Here is a 20,197-nt window from a genome sequence, read left to right on the forward strand (position 1 = left end):
AAAGACATATTTAAGTTATTTAGGGAGTCTCCTGTGGTGAGTGACACCTTAGATTTGTCTGTACAGTCTTTGTGTACCCAGCTGGAATTCCCCTTCCTCTGCTGCTGAGTTTGTTGACTATACAAATACTAAATGTTCACACTGAATGAGAAACAGGGCTAATAGTTATGTACGTGATGATAAATAAGTTGTGGTTGTGTGACATGCAGTAACTGTACCCCCGACGTGGTTGCTGTGTACATACACACAACATTCACTAAGAGAGAGTAAGAGAGAGCATGTTTCTTTGGGTCGCCCTGGTTTATACATGACTCCTTGAGGGTTTTGTGTGCATGTATGTTGTAAGACGTTCCATCATGCTGAGCTCCATACCTATGGCCTGTGGCTGAATACTGCGGCTGTATCTCTGCTGCTGTTTGGATCATCTATGAAATATGCATGGCATGAGCCTCCACCTGAGACAGTGGTGGAGAGAGGGGAATCACCGCTGTGAGGTAAGAGGGGGCGCTAGAGGAAGACCTGTCACAATGAATTACACAGGAACCTGGTATTACTCTGCACCCTGGGGGATCATAAGAAACCATCTCTGCAGTAACAGGACTCCGCTCATTAGCTTCCTCCTAACACAGATGCCCCGACAACTGTGAGTGTGTGTGCATATCACGCTGCATTGGATCATATATGTGCGTTTATGTGTCTGTTACGCCTCGTTTCCACACAGTTTTGTTTTGGGTCCGTAAATCCGTAAAGTATAGGTTCCCAAAGGAATGACTGAACTTTCGGATGATATGCATATGTACACAGAGCTATGTGGAAACGAGGCGTTAGAGACAAGTGTTTGTGTATGTGTGTGGTGGTGAGAAGTAAAACACAGTTGATGATGCTGTGCCCCTAAGCATGAATGCATGCGTGCAAATGTACTCAAATGTCTATGAGTGTTTTGCAGAGGATGCTAATTGGTTGGGTGTCTCAGTCCGGGCCGTTCCAGTCAACAGAGGAGGAGGAGGAGGAGGAGGAGGAGGTGAAGGCCATCCCAGCTATGGGGACCTGGGGCCAGACTCTTAGACAGACATATTATTAGTGCACTGGAAGCATAACGGGGCCGACAAAACCAGACGGGGAGACAGTGAGTCACTGAGGAGGAGGAGGAGGAGGAGGAGAGAGAGTGAGACGAAGTTTGATGGAACAACAACTATCATCTGCAGCGCGACTGACATTTACAAATGAAATTCAAAGAATTTGTTTCAACCTGCCTGGAGTAACAGGTGGGTGTTTCCACTATCAGGTGGTGTCAAACTGTCAACCTCAGGAGACGCGGCTGAATGTTAAAGTCACATTCTCTGCTACTTTTATAAGAGTCAGTGTGTGTTTTTCTGTTGTCTATTGCCAATTGAAAAAAAAGAAGAAAAAAAGAAATAGCGATTCAACTTACAGATTTTAACTTCTCTGTGTCTGGTATGTCTTTCTTGGGAAAACCCCTCTCTGACACATTTTTACATCTGTAAGCGATATTTTACATTCCAGCAGCATGACTGTGAAATACGAGCAAAACTAATTGGGTAGGTAGTAGAGGTAGACCGATCAATCTGCGCCGATAGGACGTTTTACAAACTATTGTTATTGGCTGAACTGAGCTCTGACAGTGGCCAATGGCTGCACAGCCACCACCAGTCACACTTGGACGTACATCACCGTTTTACACAGAGGATCCATACACAAAGGAGGGAGTTTATTTCTCCGCACAAAAGTTATCTATCTATCTATCTATCTATCTATCTATCTATCTATCTATCTATCTAATGCAACCATATCAGCTCTTTGTCCATGACACAAGACAGGCAGACAGGGAGGAAAAGAAATCATTCAATGGTACTTTAACAATTTACTTGCCAATTTGCCGTTCTCTCTTCCAAATAATCCAGTTATGTAACTATCCATTCATGATATGAAATCACACACCTTAGGATCCTCCTTACCCCGGAAATATGCGTGAGTCATGACCATTAATGCTTTGTAAGAGTGTAATTTAACAATGTGACATGACGCACAACAGAAGTAATCCTTGCCAGTCATACGCCACAGAACAGCGCATCGCCTATTAAATAAATATAATATATTCCAACGATGTAATCCACCAAATCACACTTCAGGATATTCTCTTAGGGACTGATGAAATTTGGAGTGACAAAAAACGTATTTATTAAAAACGGCGTATGCAAAAGTAGCCGACTAGGCTGCTGCAGAAGTAAAGAAGATATTGACTGATTAATCGTCTATCGCCCTTATTCCTGATCCAAAATATTGTTATTATATCGGCCTTTAAAAATCCACTATCAACCTCTAGTGTGAGCACTAAGAGAGACCATGGTAAAAAAGTAATCACAGTGCAGGAGGACACACTGCTTGACCTCTGTGACCTGACAATCATTGCAACAATGGGCACTTGTCAACACTCGCAGCCTTGTGACCGTCTAAAGTTTCTGGCCTATTTGGTTCTCCAGCAGGTTAAAACCAATTCTTGGTATTATTTCATTTCCACTTTGACCTGGATTTTCTCACAGTCACACATTCTAGCCCTTTACTCTCGCTCACAGCTCCATTCACAGTTCAGGTTTCTCCAGCTGTCCGCTCGACAAACAGAAGGCGCTCTTTCATAACCTATTAGCGGCAAATACTTCCCCATAATCCCTCTCAGAATGCATGACTAAGTGTTGGAGCAGGCCTGGCAGCTAACGCCATAATTAGGGCCGTATAATTATTATGTTGGAGGCAGAACAGGAAGCCCTATCAACACGGGGATGATAACAGATGAATTGCAAGGATATTGTCAAGGCAGATGCTGGGACCATTCATTCCTCACTGTGCCAAAAGGCAACTGCGTGTTTGTCTGTTTCACTCAACGAGCTGATTTGTTGCCATGGAGAAGGGTTTGTGCAACAGAGAGGCAAGGTGGATTTTTTTATCCAGGGGAGTGCTGACTGACAGCGCCATATGGGTATGGAAATAACTAAAACATGTGGCTTCATATTGTAAACTTTGTGCCCTAGCACAGCCCTGGGAAAAGCGTGACAGAGTCAGCTCGCTGCGAGGTGTCAGATTTTATCAGCTGTGGCTGACAGGGGTCAACAGGCCAGGCGGCAAACTACGGCGACTCAGAGAGATGCTGCTGCTGCTGCTGTGACGAGACAGAAAGAGGAAGGAGAAAAAGACACTGGAGCAAAGTGACTCTGCAGGGGACAAGCTGACGGATGGAGCCTGGGTCATTAAGCATGAGGAGCTGCATTTTGTCAGCTCACAAAAGACTAGGAAAAAAATGACAGGGAGGTGAAAGAGTGCAGCTGCACTCGCCATCAGTAAGGATGCTGTAAAATGCATCCGCCCAACAAATGTAGGTTAAGGACACATGCTGTGTGATTAAACCGAGATGGCATGTGTGTGTGTGTGTGTGTGTGTGTGTGTGTGTGTGTGTGTGTGTGTGTGTCTCTGTGATTTGAGAGATTAAATAGGGAAGAAAATGTGCCTCGGTTTCTACTGTATGTTTCCCTTCTTCCTACTATGTCACTTATTTCCAAGACACTGTCAGTCTGCATCTTGTTACAGAGAGTCAAGCGAAGCGTTGCCTCCAGGACCAACAAAACACGCTGACAATAGCGATGACTGAGCCCGACGCCTCTGCTGGACGCGGTCTCGCCATGGAGACCCAGTGACTGGGCGGGACAAAAGGATGAAGGGGGGGCTAAAACCTCTATTAGTGAAAACAGAGGGGGGATAATTACTCTGAATAACTCTCAACTGGCAGGATTTGCCCACCCACCATTGAGAGCAAGATAAATTAACTCTCTCTCTGCAGAGGGCAGGAGGGGGAGGGGAAACAATCGACTCCGGTACAGTCCATGTACAGTACATATGAATACCCCCTCCTCACAACCCACATTTACTAGTACGCACGCAAACTAGCGTACACATGAGTGAGCGCACATGCAGGGTTAATGCCAGAGGGGGTCTTTACTTTTAAGCTGTGCACGGCTTTATCGCCCGTTAAATGTATGTTGGGGAAATATGAGAACATCTGTCATAACATGGTCTGATCAACCTAAAGTGATCCAGAGATGGCCAGACAACCTGCGCATTATGACAGAGACAAATGCGTTGATACGCACAGAGACAGATGTAGCATACAGAAGTGATTACGGATGATTTATTACTGCATGCTACCTTACCTTGTTTGATTCAAGTATGTTCTGTGCTATAACTTATCTTGTTTCTGCTTTAAAAGGAGGTGTTCTGTGGATGGTTTCTTATCTGAAGTCGTGCCAGAGGAGTCCGCGCCTGTTGTACTCTTATTAAACTGATATAAAGCTATCGATCTTACAGTTTCTAGCAGAATTTACTGCACTATATCCGTTAATGTCTGCCTCCCAGCTATGTATCTATCTGCTGCTCATATCTTGTTTTATGTACTGCATGGCTGTGGTGGACTTGCTAAAAGCCTCTTCAAGCATCCACTTTCAAAGGCCGCCTTTAAAGGCTATATGATACGATGCCCTATAAACACCCACAGAGGCAGGTGGAGAATCCATGCGTGCAAATATGTACGCTCGTTAACGCCCACAAATAAGGAAATATCATGTGCAAGCACATTTGTTACTACGCCTTTGATGCACTGGTCAACTTTCAGAGAGTCAAATTTAAGACTTTCTAATGGTATGTCTCAATTTGTGGACTTCCGTACCTGCACTTGCTATTTTGAGCCAATGGCAAAATGCAGTGCACTCTAAGTACCCGGATGTTGTACTCAAAACAGTCAAACCATTGAGTGTGGAACGCTGGACACTCCTCACCCTCAACGACCACCATTTTTGCTACGTAGCGCAAGAGGAGGGGCCATCAACCTATTTCGAACTTATGAAAATGGCGGGTGACGAAGCTGCAGCGGTTGCGATTGAAACGTAAAAAACCTAACTATACCAATTTAAGTTATACATGTATACATTTTTTTCACCAAGTGCCACTATACTGCAGTCAGATATAAGCCATTATTGGGTTAATTTATCCATCTAAATTGAATTATTGCTGATATGGCGTGATATCCGCAGCTGATCTAGCGAGCTTCCGGTGAGTGCACAACAGCTGAGTGTAATTAGAGACAACACCGCGCTGTCGAAATTCATGCACTACACAAGTAAGTACATAGTGTGTACAGTGTACTACATGAAGTGTACTAACGGAAGTATCTTTACTGAGGATTTATTTAGTTAAACTTGCCCCTACACTGATGCATTATCACCTTATGAAGTTGGTATGCTCAACAGCTGCTTATTGACACATGAAGCAGACATGGAGCAACATTCACTCTTTAGCTGCTAAATGCTCCACTTTGTGCACCAGCTAGTCGCTAACTTTGTCTAACTGATGTTTGGTGCTGGGCTGGTGTGTTGGGCGGCTGTGGCCCAGGGGCTAGAGCGCATCATCCTTTAATCACAGGGCTAGTGGTTCGATCCCTCCTAATGTCCACATGTAGAAGTGTCCTTGAGCGAGACACTAAACTCTAAGCTGCTCTCTGGGCTCTTCCCAGCAGCCCACTGATCCTAATGCTCAGGATGGGTTAAACGCAGAGGTCAAATTGCATGTATGTAATGTATATGACGATTGAAATACAGTTTAAGCTCAAGGTAGAGTACACTAGGTTTATCAGAGCTTTTTGCTGAAAACAGCTGATTGTTGCATTGCCAATTGCCAAATAGAGCGGTAAGAAGTCAGATATTATTGTGATCTGTGCATGCCTCGAACTTGACCCAGATCTTTCAACAACATTAAAGATCAAGTCACATCTTATTTTATATTTAAATCATGTTTTGACACTCTTTTTCTCCAAATATCACATCTACACTGATCTAAAAATGTATTACCACTCTTGTGTAAACATGTTTCATTTCCATGCTTAAATGAGCAAGAATAAATTTGATTTTGAAAAATGAATACACCACCTTCGTTCCAGTAAAAACATGCCTCTCTTCCAATGCGTGGGAATATTAATGACCTGGCAGACAGTGAAGTTTATTCTGGGTCATGATGGCAGATCTTAAAAACTGGTGCTTCGTGTCTAACTTGTTTTTTTTTTCCTTTTAATCTGTGGGAGTGTGTCAGTTGAGCTTTATTGACACACTACATCACGTTTAATTGCAACGCATAAAAGCAGTTCCCTTCAGATCAGACAAGGTTTGGAAAACTGATGTGCTTCCTCGGTCCATCTGGCTAAAAACTGTAATCGTTCGGAGTCGGGGCTCAACATCGCAGCCCACAAATATCCACTGGTGGAGACACATCATAGAGCAGGGGTTAAACCTCTGCTCTCTGCCTCTCGGTCTGTCTCTCAGTTTGCTACCAGGAGGTCTGGACGCTCATCTGTTCTCGTAATCAGCCTTTGAACGAGTAACATCACCGCAAAAGAGAAACCTCCGGCTGAATGTAGCAAGAGAGGACAACATATTCCAGATGGAGCCATTTTTCATCCTGCTTTGCTTTTTGTTGTCTACTGCCATCAGTACAAACTCTCTCTGTCTCTGTTTGTAAGACACAAAGGCTTTTCACTAACGACTGGTACCTGAGGGCCTTCCACAATGCTGGAACAAGGTTGTTATTTATCCCAAACAGGGCTGTGCAGAATTCCCATGGCTTCCGCTGAAACTTAAGAGGGTCGTTGAGGTTTGGTTTTGGGGCTAAACAACAAACTTAAGATACTAGTGTGCCTCCTTAATGGGACAGAAAAGAGTGAAAAGCTGGAGCGGGGAGGCCAGTGTTAATGTAAACCTAAATAATTATATAGCTGGGAAGCAAATTACACTGCTCGGTAATTTCCAGACAAAAGCCTTTTGATAGTATATGGGAAAAGAGAGTGTTGCACAACGGAGAAAAAAAGATACAAGCAACAAGAAACACATGCTTGGTGGCGCACATATCCAGTTTCCCTTTGGAGAGCGGGAGAGGAAGCCACAAAGAACAAGGCAACAAGGTGGAAACATTCCTTCAGCTCATACTACCTGTCATCTTATACGGCTACTTTTGTTTTGCTTTTTTGATCCAGAAACTGGATGCGCGCCCTTGTTGCCATTATGAAACCCTGTCAGCTGGCAATTTTCACTCGGGAGGTTTTTTAAAGAATGAGGGTGAGAACGGCTTGAAATGAAACACTCACACTTGATATTGAAGGAGGCTTTGGTGGAGTGGAGCACCTCTCCCGCGACCTCGTTTCGTGCGACGCACTCAAAGTTCCCCGCATCCAGCTGCCGATCCACAGCGGTGAACTTGAGGTTGCTGCCCTCCTGGAAGCGCCTCTCGCTGCTTTCCAGGGGCTGGCCGTTGTGATGCCAGCCGTAACTGATGTCGGTTGGATCGCTGACCTCGCAGCGTAGCATGGCGCTGCGGCCGTGCAAGGCATCCTGGGACTTGGGCTCCTTGGTGAACTGGATGGCGGCAGCCTGGATGGACAGAACTGGAAGAGGAGAGAGAGAAAGTAGAAGACAGAGGATTAGAAAGGAGCTGCTGTTAACATTTTACTGCTTTTTCCGTTCATTAAGTGTATGCCATGGCGACCACTTAGCCTTGCAGAGGAATGTGATGTTTAGACAATACTGGCTAGCCGTGAATTATTTTCTCGTAAAATTATCAGACCTAACACGGAGAAAATACTTTTTTTCCCGTTAGTGAGGCTGTGACGCGAGTCGGTGATCTAATAGACACACACACACACACACACACACACACACACAGGAGTGCCTCACAGTCATGTGCCATCAGCTCACGTATCTCAAACAAGACGTGATGTGTTGCACACACATCCTCACGCACATTTAAATCTTTTATTCCCCCTCGTGATGCTGTGTACAAGCACTGTGTGAGAGACATGTTTTCTGCTCTATTTAACACCATCTCTGTGGAGAAAAATGACTAAGAGTGTGACTTGGACTGAAGGCTGGAAGAATACAACACGGTCACAGTCATTTTGATATGCTACAGTTATAAAATAAGAGGTCACAAAACACAGTAAACTAAATCAGGGTGAAGACACTAGTGGTGCAACGGTTCAACGAGCCCACGGTTCGGTTTGTATTCGGTTTATTTTGTTTTGCACATTAGCAAGAAGAAAAACAACCATTTCTGTGCATTGACAAGGATCTGGCGATACAATAAATGTCATGATACAGGGGTAACAATTAATATATTTCGATACTGTAAGCAAGGTGATATATTTCAATTTTTAAAAAATATATCATCATTGTCATAGTATAAACACACACCACCGTCTTAGTAAAAGACAGTCACTATGTGAAATGGCTACTATGGGGACGAACATCATTACACATGAATACAATTGGATTTGAGTGTCAGTTTTACAGTCAAGCCCAATTTTTGTAATTACAAGACTGTTTAGGGACCCCAGTATGCAGAAATATTCAAATACACCATTTTAGACTAAGCGAAAATAACACATTTATACTGCATGCAAAACTGCATTGTTTTTGCCCCAAGCTGCATGTGATTATCATAAAGTGGGCATGTCTGTAAAGGGGAGACTCATGGGTACTAATAGAACCCATTTTCATTCACATTTCTTGAGGTCAGAGGTCAAGGGACCCCTTTGAAAATGGTCATGCCAATTTTTCCTCGCCAAAATTTAGCCCAACTTTGGAGCGTTATTTAGCCTCCTCTGCAACAAGCTAGTATGACATGGTTGGTACCAATGGATTCCTTAGGTTTTCTTCTTTTATATGATGCCAGTATCTTTACTATAACGCCTTAAAGCGTCCGCTACAACCTCTGGAAGAGGTATAGTGTCTGGGTCTGCCGGACAAATCAACACAGTATCACAAAACATAATATCACGATACTCATGTGTATCGATATTTTCTTACACCCCTAGTAATGAATGATATTTCTATATTATACGAAACCAAAATACTGATTTTACACATGAAATAAGGTCGGCTACTTAATGGTCAAGTAAGCTTATATGCAGGTAATTGCCTCTTCTATGTCTCTGGCAACTCATCAAAAAATTAGCAGGCCTGTATGTAATAGTGGTGCAACAGTTCAACAAGCCCACGGTTTGATTTAGCATCCCTAGAAGACACGGAGTAAAGAAAATGAAAACAGTGTGAGTAATACTCTAATTTCAGTTTTTATTTCTGTCTCTGGTCTGTGGTTCCTCATTACAAGACGTTTTCTTGTTTCCTATTTTTATTTTTCCCTTTTTTAATGCCATTCATGGAACAACCAGAAGAAGTTGAAAGAGCATGTGGTAACAGTTACGATCCAACCAATTCATCCTCGTGTTCTATGATTTTAAATAGACTCTTGGATCAAAAAACACAGATTGTTTTCTTTGCAAAATTGCCAGTTTTTACACTTGCTTATTCCAGCTCACAAACACCTCTACACGATAGTTCTTGTGTCTATCTCAAAAACAAACAAACCCAAAAAACACAACATCTTGACGAGCTGCATTCATGTTTGTTGCTAATTAGAGAAATGTTGGAAACAATGGAAGGAGTCTGACTGGCATCAACAGCTGCGCTACCTTCTTGTTTGAACAACTACCACAATGAACTACTCATCAATAGCCAACTCAATAGTGTGTCACAGCAGGCCCTCATGAGTCCAGTGTAACACAATGTTATCATACCTGATGTCACGGTTTGTTATGATAAGAAAGGTCCACCGCTAGAGTCGATTAAGCATACCTACACCTGCGTAACGGTGTCTGTGTGTGTGTTCATAGTCTCTTGCAGGACTGAAGCCAAGTAAGAGGATCTTTCAATAATGTTAAATCAAGGAGCCTGTTGAAGATGAGCCAAGGTAATTCCTCCATCTTTGACCCTCCTCATCCCACCGCTCCTGTCCTTCTGCTGCCTGTCCAGCTCTTCATCAGGCTCACCTTTGTCTCTGCTGCAGGTGGCTCGAGCTGACAGACAGGCAGGCAGAAAAAGACGCAGCGAGGCAGAAAGGCTGGTTAAACATGGTAGACAGCTAGAGAGGCTGTGGATAAGCTGGGTGATGAAACTAATTATTTTGCCTTAAATGCCCCCTTACCTTTACAGACAAAAGGAACTAGGGGTTTACAGACATGACCACTTTATGATAATCACATGCGGGTTTGGGCAAAAACCATGCAGTTTTTTGCATGCAGTATAAATGTGTTATTTTTGCATTTCTGGTGTTTGTTCTTTATACTATGACAGTTTTTTCCTAAAATTTTGATTTAAAAGATTGCAATATATCGCCTTGCTTACAATATCACAATATATTGAATGGTTACCCCAGTATCATGATACATATCGTATCGCCAGATTCTTGCCAACACACAGCCCTAGAAGGAACTGAAATTACCAAAGAATATCAGAGGTAGAGGACTAGTATCAAAACGTGGTGGACCTCTGCTGTTAATGTCAGCAAGAAATAAGATACTGAAATACCATCTATGTTACATACAAGGTAGGTAGATGGATCAAACTGAGTTATATGCATTATGCATTCCCTGACAGTGCCAAAAATAAGAAGGAATGTCTGGCCGTGTTCTTGAGTGTTTTTGAACATGAACATGAACATTTAGCTCAAGTAAAGAGATATGTGTTAACTAAACACCTCCCACACAGATAAAAACCATCAGTATTCCTGTGTTAAAGCCAAAATCCACTGCTGAACGTCTCCTACTATGCATGAAAGAGAAAATATCCTCAGGGAAGGACACAACAGCACGAAGACAACAATCACCATTAAATGTTTTCCTACAATGGGACAAATCCACAGTCATCTCCCTTCAAGGCCTAAAACACAAACATAGAATAACAAGTCACTATTTGTAAGGATGCTGGTGAGCTGAGAAAAGGGGATTTCACAGACAGCTATCTCTGCTCTCCAACAGGACTCCTTTTCTTGCAAATGTCCTTGCTGACTGCACATTACAAAGCACTTTTATGTGGATGCTCTTGCTCTCTCATCTCATATTTTATTAAAAAAAATAACACAGTTTTGGTCACCCTTTTTTTCAACTTTGGTGGGATGGTGAGACAAAGACACACTATACTCCACTCCACAGTGTTATTAGTTCTAGTCCATCATACTTTAGTTTTTAATTTCACCAAGTCTGGCCAGGTGGATCGATGGCTTCTTTGGGGAAATTGTTTTTTTTCCCCCTGGCGACACTGTATTAGAGGTCACAGCCCCAGTGGCTTTTCTTTCAGCTGTAAATACAATGTGCGGAGAAATTTACAGGCTCCAGGAGAGACACCTGCTGCCTGATGATTGGCTTTTACTTCACTGTATCAGGCAAAATGTCTCACTTGGGATGAAAGGTCACCTCTTCACCTCAATTTGAGCCACCTAGACCTTTTTTTTTTTATTATTATCAAATCACAGCTTCTTTTATTCTTATTTTCTCATAAAATGTTGATGAATAAATTCTTTAAGTTATTTATCGAGCAAAAGTGTGCTCCAGCCATAAATGCACGACAGACTTTAAATTACGTTTTAGATAGGTCTGTTTATTTTTTAGATAGTTTGACATACATTTTTCAGAAAGCAATTTTCCACTGCATGAAAAAAACCTTCAACGCGGTCCCGGGGAACAGCTGATTTTACAGCAAGCAGACAAGTGGGATTCATTTCATGTTTAGATATTTAGTACTTTAAGTTTGAAGTTACAAATGTATTTATTTATTTGACTTAGATGTCAGTTAGTTATATAGTTTGTAATAAGGTCAAAAATTGTTTTCCGACAGTGTCAAATTTTTTTAATGGGCATTGGGGGTATCGGCCGATTAATCGGGTTTTGGCTTTTTTCCTGGTCCTAACTATCGTCATTGTATCGGTCGGCCTCGAGCTTCACAGGATATATTGCACAACCGATTGTTATAACGTCTCTTCTGTATAAGCAAGTGCGGTCTCTAACATTTCCCTAAGAGGCTGAGAATTTGTTCCATCTGCATAAAACTGGGATAAAAGGCAGCAGATGGGTTGGAAACACCAGCGGAGTCTTTCCCCAACATCCACCTCAAACAATCCATCAAGTAATGTTCACAGACAGCACGCTGCCTTCACGCCAAGCTTACAGCTGGTGTGTGAGCGAGCGTGCCAACTTCCATCACACTGAGCCTCCTCTGTGAACAGCGGTGTTACGAGCTCTGGTGGAGAAACATCGGAGCTGTGGCATGCAGTTGATGGTTTCATTTGAGATGCACGTTGACATATAGTGTGTGTGTGTGTGTGTGTTTACAAAGGGAATGACTTCCGGGAAAAGTCCCAGCAGAGACAGCACACACAGATAAGGTGTTTTCACATACCACAGGATGACAGACTAAGATGGGGAGAGAGTGAGGCATAGTCTATCACGTCTGAGGAAGTCTGCCAGGTTCAAACAGGGAAGGCATCGTGACCTACATCTCTCAAACACACCGCAGCCCTGCCTCTCTAAACAGATACAAGTATAGACACGGAGGGCACACACACACACACACACACATATACAAAGCACACAATCGTAAACACAAAGCCAGAGCTGCCATCTCTGATCACCTCTACCACCATGACGTAGACGCGCTGCAAGTTGCAACATAAATACTACTAAAGTTGTGTCTGTCTGACCAAATCAATACAGTTCATTTAGGTCATGCTTTTCACAGACTCACACAACGGCTGAGGGAACAGGAATGTTTGGCTCTGCACAGAGTGACATTTCAAATAGATAAGCGGAGCAGATGCTATCCAAACTCCCACTGAGGGCCCTTCAAAGTGAGAGTGGTTGAAAGGGAGAGTTACTGATGAAGGGGAAACAAACAGCGAGAGAGGGGAGGACAGAGTGGGAATGCTCTTATGGCAAAAGCTCTGCAATGCTGAGACTCAGGTATCGAAAGGGTAGAATGTTAAACTGACAAACTGAACAATAGCACAAAGAAATACAGCGGAATAGATTAAATACAAATTAAAGTTGGACTGAAAGGAGTTTCGCCACTAGTGGCGCTATGGAGCAACTTTTTTAAGTTTCCCGTTATATATTTGCACACAGGCGATGCGAGACACTTTCCTTCACACCGGTTTCACACTCTTGTGTCGACCAACAACTGGTGGCAGTAACATGCAAAGAAGCGGAGCAAAGTGGTATCAAACAATGCCTTATTTCAAATTATTTAAATAATCAGCTTTGCAAATGTTTCATGAGGAAGGAAAGGCATTCAACGGGTTACCTCAAAGATACACACTGAATGTAGGGCTGGGCAATATGACGATATACATCGTCAAAACAATATAAAAATGTCCATTGTATATTGTTTTCTATATTGTTTCTATCGCGTTATAGGCTAGGCTTACGTATATTTATTTATTTTTTCTCTATAATTTCACTTTAACTGTTCAAGTTCTTAAAATAAGAAAATACTCAGAACTTTTCATTTGTCAAGTGTTTTTAATTCACACAGTAGTATACAAAAATAGGTTTTACTATGTCTTATTTTATATAGATTATTTATCGAATTACCAGAAAACATGCAATATTGTTATTCATATTATTGAGATATGAAATGACCTATATCAGGATAGGTTTTGGCCATATCCCCCAGCCCTAACTGAATGTAAATATAACTTTTATTGGAGAACTCCTTTAAGTTTTAAAATTAGAGCTCTAACCAATCAATATCTTCATTATTGGTTGATTGGTAGATTGTTTTTAGAATTAATAGTTAAGTGTATAAAATGTCAGAAAATATTGAAAACTGCTCATTCAAAATTTGCAAAGACAAAAACTACATATCCTCCCCATTTGAGAAGCTGGAACAAGTAAATGTACTCTTGTACTATTTTTGCTTGAATAATCGATAACTATCTTGATAAATGATTAATCATCAAAGTTTATGTTGACTGAATTTTCAATTACACTAACTTAAAATGTAGTTGTTTTTTTTATACCAGAAAGCTTCATAACAGGAAAGGAATATGATGTCTAAATAAATCAAAGCAGTAGAAAACTAGGCACAAACACACTCTCCCTCCAGGGAGCCTCCATCTCTTCACAGATTAAGAAAAACAGAAAACAAAAAAAAAAAAGTCTTGGCTCTGACACCAATCAATATGCACTTGCCGGGAAAAGCCAGCAACGAATACACTAATGCACCCGGATGAGCTGCGATCGACCATGAAATATTAATAGTTCTTCGTTTTCAAAATAGTTTGGGTTTCTCTGGATTTTCGATCAAGGTATCTGGAAAGAAGTTGGAAGACAGAGAAAGTAGGTTAAAGACGGAGAGGGAAACTGCTGAGAGGGGTGAAATATCTGCACGCGGGGAATCTCAACTCGCTGCACTGCCGACCCCATTAAGCCTGGCTCGGCTGTCAGCGCTGTCAGGTGGAAGTCGCCTTTAAGTCGGCCTGACAGACAGAACCAACCATAATGGGCTCATCAGCAGCCGACGCTTCTCTTCTCTCTTTCTCAACTTTGTCTGCTGGCACTGGCAAGCAGAGCTGGCCGAGGGGAATCACATTTCAAGAAAAACTATCACCATATAAGAGTAGGGCTGAATGCAAGCAGCAGAATTGGGGTCAAAGAAAGAGGTTATGTGGGAGAGTGTGTAAATTATCTGTGGACATTAACAATGAAATCAATATCCAGATAAGACAAACTGTTTGATGTTAATACAGACTACACACAGGCTTTCATTGTGCAGGTAAAAGTTGTCTGTTAAAACTGAAACTGCTTCTATATTTCTAAAAAATATTTCAGATAAGAGCCTTAATTCCTTCAGATAAACAGCTGCATCAAAGAGGACGTTATCTTATCAGTGGATATCCTGTAATCGGGATCGTGTGTATCCAGCCAGAGTGACGACAAGCAGGGATGACACACATGCCGGAGGCTGCAAAAAGGTTAAAGGGGAAGACACCCTGCACATGCATAGACGCAAACAGCAGCACCCACAAATACTTGGCACCGGGCACACCCATGTCTCCCCGTGTGGGAGCTCAAAAAGCCCCTACGTGTGTGATTTCACAGCTTCTCAACGGACCGTGTCGGAGCGAGACAGCTGCTCCGAAATGTTTTAGAGTGACAGGACGGCAGAACGAGGAGTCTTGGAGTCGCGGAAATGAGCGATGCTGACGGAGCGTGAGACAGTGATTGGAGCGTAGCTGCTATTAGATGTTTATCTCAACGACGCCTCGGTTGACATAAAAATTCCTACAGTTAAACTGCTGCAGACATCCATTAAAACACTGTCAAACACTCTTTTTGAGTTTAAAGTCATGCACGAAAACAGCACTAAAAGTCTGCCATCGTTAATGAAGACGCTTCCACCATCCATGATCACTCTATTTTCATTACTCCCTCCTCTCCCCAGCCGCAAAATCTACATAACCCAATTAAGGATAAGAGCAGCACGACTCCAGATAACATCAGCCCTCTTTGCTCAAACTGCACAAACAGTGCAACTTCAAAAGAGTGCAAAAAAAGGGGGGAAACGACACAGACACGATTAGAGCGCCTCTGATCGGATCAATTATTAACAACGCAGAGAGTTCTTCACATGAGATCTGAAAGAGAGCTAAGCATGATTTGGAAGCAGAATGAAACATCTTATTTAGTTAATGGTAATCACGAGGTCAGACATGGGCCAAACAGACTGGAAAAACATGGCATCAATTTTTCAACATGGTAGACTGATGCAAACTCTCTCCTTGAAAGCATCTATTTTAGCAGCCGCTGTGCCGTCTTACACTGTAGAATACACAAGTCTAGTGCCCTCCGGTCAACTTTCTGAGGAGAAAGTTAAGATCCAAAATAAGGGTGGATCCCCGTCTTCATCCTCAGGCTCAGTTAACGAGGTCGTCTTTAAAGTGCTCCCCTTAAACAATTCAGGAATGCCATCAGTGGGGATAAAAAAAATGTAAATCATATTTTTTATCTCTAGCAATTCCTGCAGATTCCTGCTGGTTGACTGGAATGCCGAGCTAACAAGATTAGCATTCCTACCAGGGTGGATGTCACGGAGCGAAGGAGGGAGCGAAAGGAGAAAAGTCCTCACTGTCAGAAGAAGACAGTAAGATGCACAATATGGCAAAATAGAATTAGTTTCTAATTTGTTTTAACCCACTTGGAAGTAGTCCTGGGTATCGAACCTAAATACCTTTTGAGTACCAACTGAAATGTAATTCATAATTCATAATGGCCTGTGTTTTGGCAAGAATCTGGCGATAGGATACGCATCATGATAAAGGGGTTACAATTCAATATATTACGATATTCTAAGCAAGGTGATATATTATATTTAATCTAGGTTTAAGAAAAGATTGCGGTTCGGGTTAAACTAACTCCGGAAGTGGTGTAACTTAAGTTATGTTTCACACGGGACACGAACGCCAGCCTTCTGGGCAAAAGTATGGTGTTTTTTGACCCCTCCCATCCACCCCGACCTCCTCCCTACGCTGCGTTTGCCGTTCTTTGTAATTTCCTGGTTCACGATTACGTGAATTACACACAAATAGATTTTGTGGGATACACAAATTACAGTGCATTACTTTTCATAGGTATATCTAGGAACATTGCATGAGAACCGCCTGATGAATTTCAGGTCTACAGTATAGACCTTTTCATTGGTATTCTGTCGCTAGGGCAACAGCTTTGGTCCAAGTTTACTTCCTGTCAGCTACTGCATTAAAAAAACATTACAACGGGAAATACAAAAGGGCCCATTTAGAATATTTATGTTGTCAAGTTTGAAAAGGTCTACAGTATCTCTTTCTTTTTCATGTACTCTATATAAATTAGCTAGTAGTAACCAGTAGTAACCACATGGCAGCCAAATACATGTAATGTTATAGAACAATCCATCAAGTCTCGATGAAGTCTCAGAGGTGCTAGCTTGGGTGAGTGTCATGTTGGCACTTGCAGAGAGGGGCCGATAACAATCTGTCACAGTGTGTTTTAATAGCTGAAATACAACCTCAGATGAAAAACCGTGAAAACGTCATCCCCAGTTGTGTTTCTGGATCAAGATGTCAGGGAGATGAATCGGAGAGGGAATGAAGGGCAAACAGTATGAAGCCAACTGACAGAGATTTCACTGCCCGTCATGCAAATTACCAGATGTGTGTGTGTGTGTGTGTTTTCCACTGACTGAGTTGCCTCACCTGGCTGCCTCCTTGAAAAGTGGTTGGCAGAAACCAAAAGAGCGTAAAACAGGTACGGCTACATGATAAACTGCATTGTGATTTATTAATGCTGTGATATCTTGACAAATCACAATTTAAATTCCAGCTACAACTGAGAACATGCACGCAATGCAATGTTGGAGAATATGGATCATGGTCAAAAATGCAAATTGATATTGTGGTAATAAAAGTGTAAAACAAACAAAAAAAAGACATAAAATAAAATCTGTGCTTTTATAAACAAAGCACTGCTAACTGAAAAATAGAAGCTAATCTCAGATACCGATGTCAAATTGAGTTTATTTAGCTACAAGTGCATTTTCATGCTTCAGTGAATTTTGGTCAATATTTTTAACAATGCTTTATGTCAGAAACATTTTGGCATCTCCGACAAGAATTTACACAGAGAAATCACCAGTGCATGAAGCTGAAATGCTGCCCAAACAAAGAGGTCAGGTTGCCTTATTTAACTTGACAGCAGAGACGTTAAACAGGACAAAGTCAGGCCAGGTACAATGTCTCTGTCAAAACATTGTAACGGGAGTGACAGTTTGGTTCCCAACAGACTGATCTCATTATTGACCCCTTAAGTAGAAAACAAAGGGAAATAAAGGTGTAAGAGATGAGGGAGTTCATGTGTTTAATCTTAAACTTGTCAAGGGCTGCAACTGAGGATTATTTTTGTTATTGATAAATCTTCTACTGAAAGGTCAAATTGCTTGTTTTGCCCATCCAACAGACCCAAACCCCAAAATATTTAGTTCAGTGACATAAAAATAGTCAAATCCTCACATCTGAAAGTTAGATGAAAAGATTGATACTAGAGCTGCAACGATTAATCGATTAGTTGTCCACTATGAAATAAATCGCCAACTAATTGGATAATCGATTAATGGATTTGAGTAATTTCTTAAGAAAAAAAGTGAAAAACTCTCTGATTCCAGCTTCTTAAAAGTGAATATTTTCTGGTTTCTTTACTCCTCTATGACAGTAAACTGAATATCTTTGAGTTGTGGACAAAACAAGACATTTGAGGATGTCATCTTGGGCTTTGAGAAAAAACACTGATCGATATTTTTCTCCATTTTCTGACATTTTATAGACCAAACAACTGATCGATTAATCGAGAAAAAAATCGACAGATTAATCGACAATGAAAATAATCGTTTGTTGCAGCCCTAATTGACCTTTAAAATTGATGGTCATTAATTTTGTGTTGATTAACTACTACTTTCAAAACTATTCCAGTCCAGGAAATCTGTACAATGCAGGGTCTCTTCTCAGGGTTTGATAAATGACATCAGAGCCTCATACAAGGTAACATTCAGGTATGAACAAATAGACAATGTTCAAGCAGCACCAACGTGCCATTACAGAGGCAGGCACCCCCACTCCATCAAGCTGAAATGGATCAAAGTAATACAAAAGAACGAGCCCCTGCTGTCTCTTTTCATTACATCCAAAAAACTGACCCCGGGTAGTATTTTCTTCTCTGCGTGGCATTCATCAGCAGAGCACATCTCTGTGTTCATTCCTCTGCTTCTAATTGAAAATGTTCAAAGCAGCAGAGCCGGGCTGCCTTTTTACCAGTAAGGCCGGTATGCACACCCGCTACCTTAATTCAATCTCTGCTCTTATTGTACCAGGTAATTGCTCTGTGGAGGGGTCTCGCTCTGTGGAGCGACTTGCTCGTGTGCAAAGAGTGGGCCGGGCTCATTATAACAAACCTCACTGAGATCACTATCAGTTTATGCCTGTTACTCTCCGTCTTGCCGCTGACGGCGGGGAGCGAGCTCTGCTCCCCTTAGACTGAGACGGCCCCCTCCCCGGCTTATTATCAGGCAACATTGGCATGGCAACCGGCGTGCAACCTCTCCAGGTGGACCATCGCTTTGCTTCAAACGGCAGCAACAGTCATCCATGACGCCTCAGTGGAATCTCTAGCGTGATCCCCATTTTGACTCCTAAAATGAGCCCTTTCATCAGGAACATGACACTGATTGCATTACAGCTGTAGATTCTGCATTACAGAAAACTATTTGACATGGCGTTTTGACAGAAGTGCGTCACCTCTATTACACCGCAATGAAATACCCTCTCATCCCTCCTAACGAGACGCTGCTTGCCAGCACACCTCTGCCTTTGAAATGAAGAAGTGCTCCATATGGTCTCCATGACAGGGAAAATAATAAAAACACTCATGTAACAGTGCGAGCAGGAGGAGGGAGGGGGGAACAGGCGTCAGTCATAAATCTCTTAATAAGCGCACCGGGAGGCGGTCAACAGCATCAAAGTGTTGGCTGGGCCCCACCCAAACGCTCCTTCACGTGTGCTTTAATAGGCCACCCATCCTTCGCCATTACCGCCTCATTACTAGCCGTGCTAGGAGGCCTGCAGCGGGCTTCAGGCTAGGACTGAGGACTGGGACTAGTCTGGCCCCTGAGGAACACTAGTAGTTCATTATATAACCAGCAGGAATAACAGACATAATCATAACTCATAGTTTAAGCAGGATAATAGACAGGACAGAATAATTAGCATCAGGCCATTCATTTTGAAAAAAAAGATTACTTTTATAAATAGCTCTATTTTCTATTCACAAAAATCTACTTTATGATAGATTTTGTACACTTATCATCACATTTTTAGTTTAACTTCCATGTCACCAGTTTGTAGAAGAAGCTGTCTTTGCATCAAATGGTTGACTTTTATCTCACTGCTGAGGTTATTTAACTGTAACGCCGAACATTAGCATAGCATCACAATGTCATGCTATTTTGTGTTATCGTGTGATATATAAATGGCAGTTCACGGAGCGTGATTCGCTGGCTTTACGACAGACGGAGCTTCAGCTTCTGAAGAAGCCTTTTCAGAGAAGATATGAGCAGTGTCTCTCATCGCCCCCCGCTGCTCTGTCCCTCCACACCAGGCTTCATAACTGTCATGCTGTATCTAAAATAGAGACATGTGAGCACGGCCAGCTCTCACCAATTTTCAACACCCACTC

General features: G+C 42.2%; 1 protein-coding gene across 1 annotated transcript in view; it reads right to left on the reverse strand.

Moving 5' to 3' along the window:
• ptk7b (protein tyrosine kinase 7b) overlaps nt 1–20,197 on the reverse strand; it is a 90,222-nt gene that overhangs the window by 22,114 nt on the left and 47,911 nt on the right. The window contains exon 2 of the mRNA XM_037781554.1: nt 7,196–7,492. Within this exon, the coding sequence (XP_037637482.1) occupies nt 7,196–7,492 (297 nt within the window). The remainder of the gene's footprint in view (nt 1–7,195; nt 7,493–20,197) is intronic.

This window comes from Sebastes umbrosus, chromosome 10 (assembly GCF_015220745.1).
Source record: "Sebastes umbrosus isolate fSebUmb1 chromosome 10, fSebUmb1.pri, whole genome shotgun sequence".
In the NCBI taxonomy this organism is placed as follows: Eukaryota; Metazoa; Chordata; class Actinopteri; order Perciformes; family Sebastidae; genus Sebastes; species Sebastes umbrosus.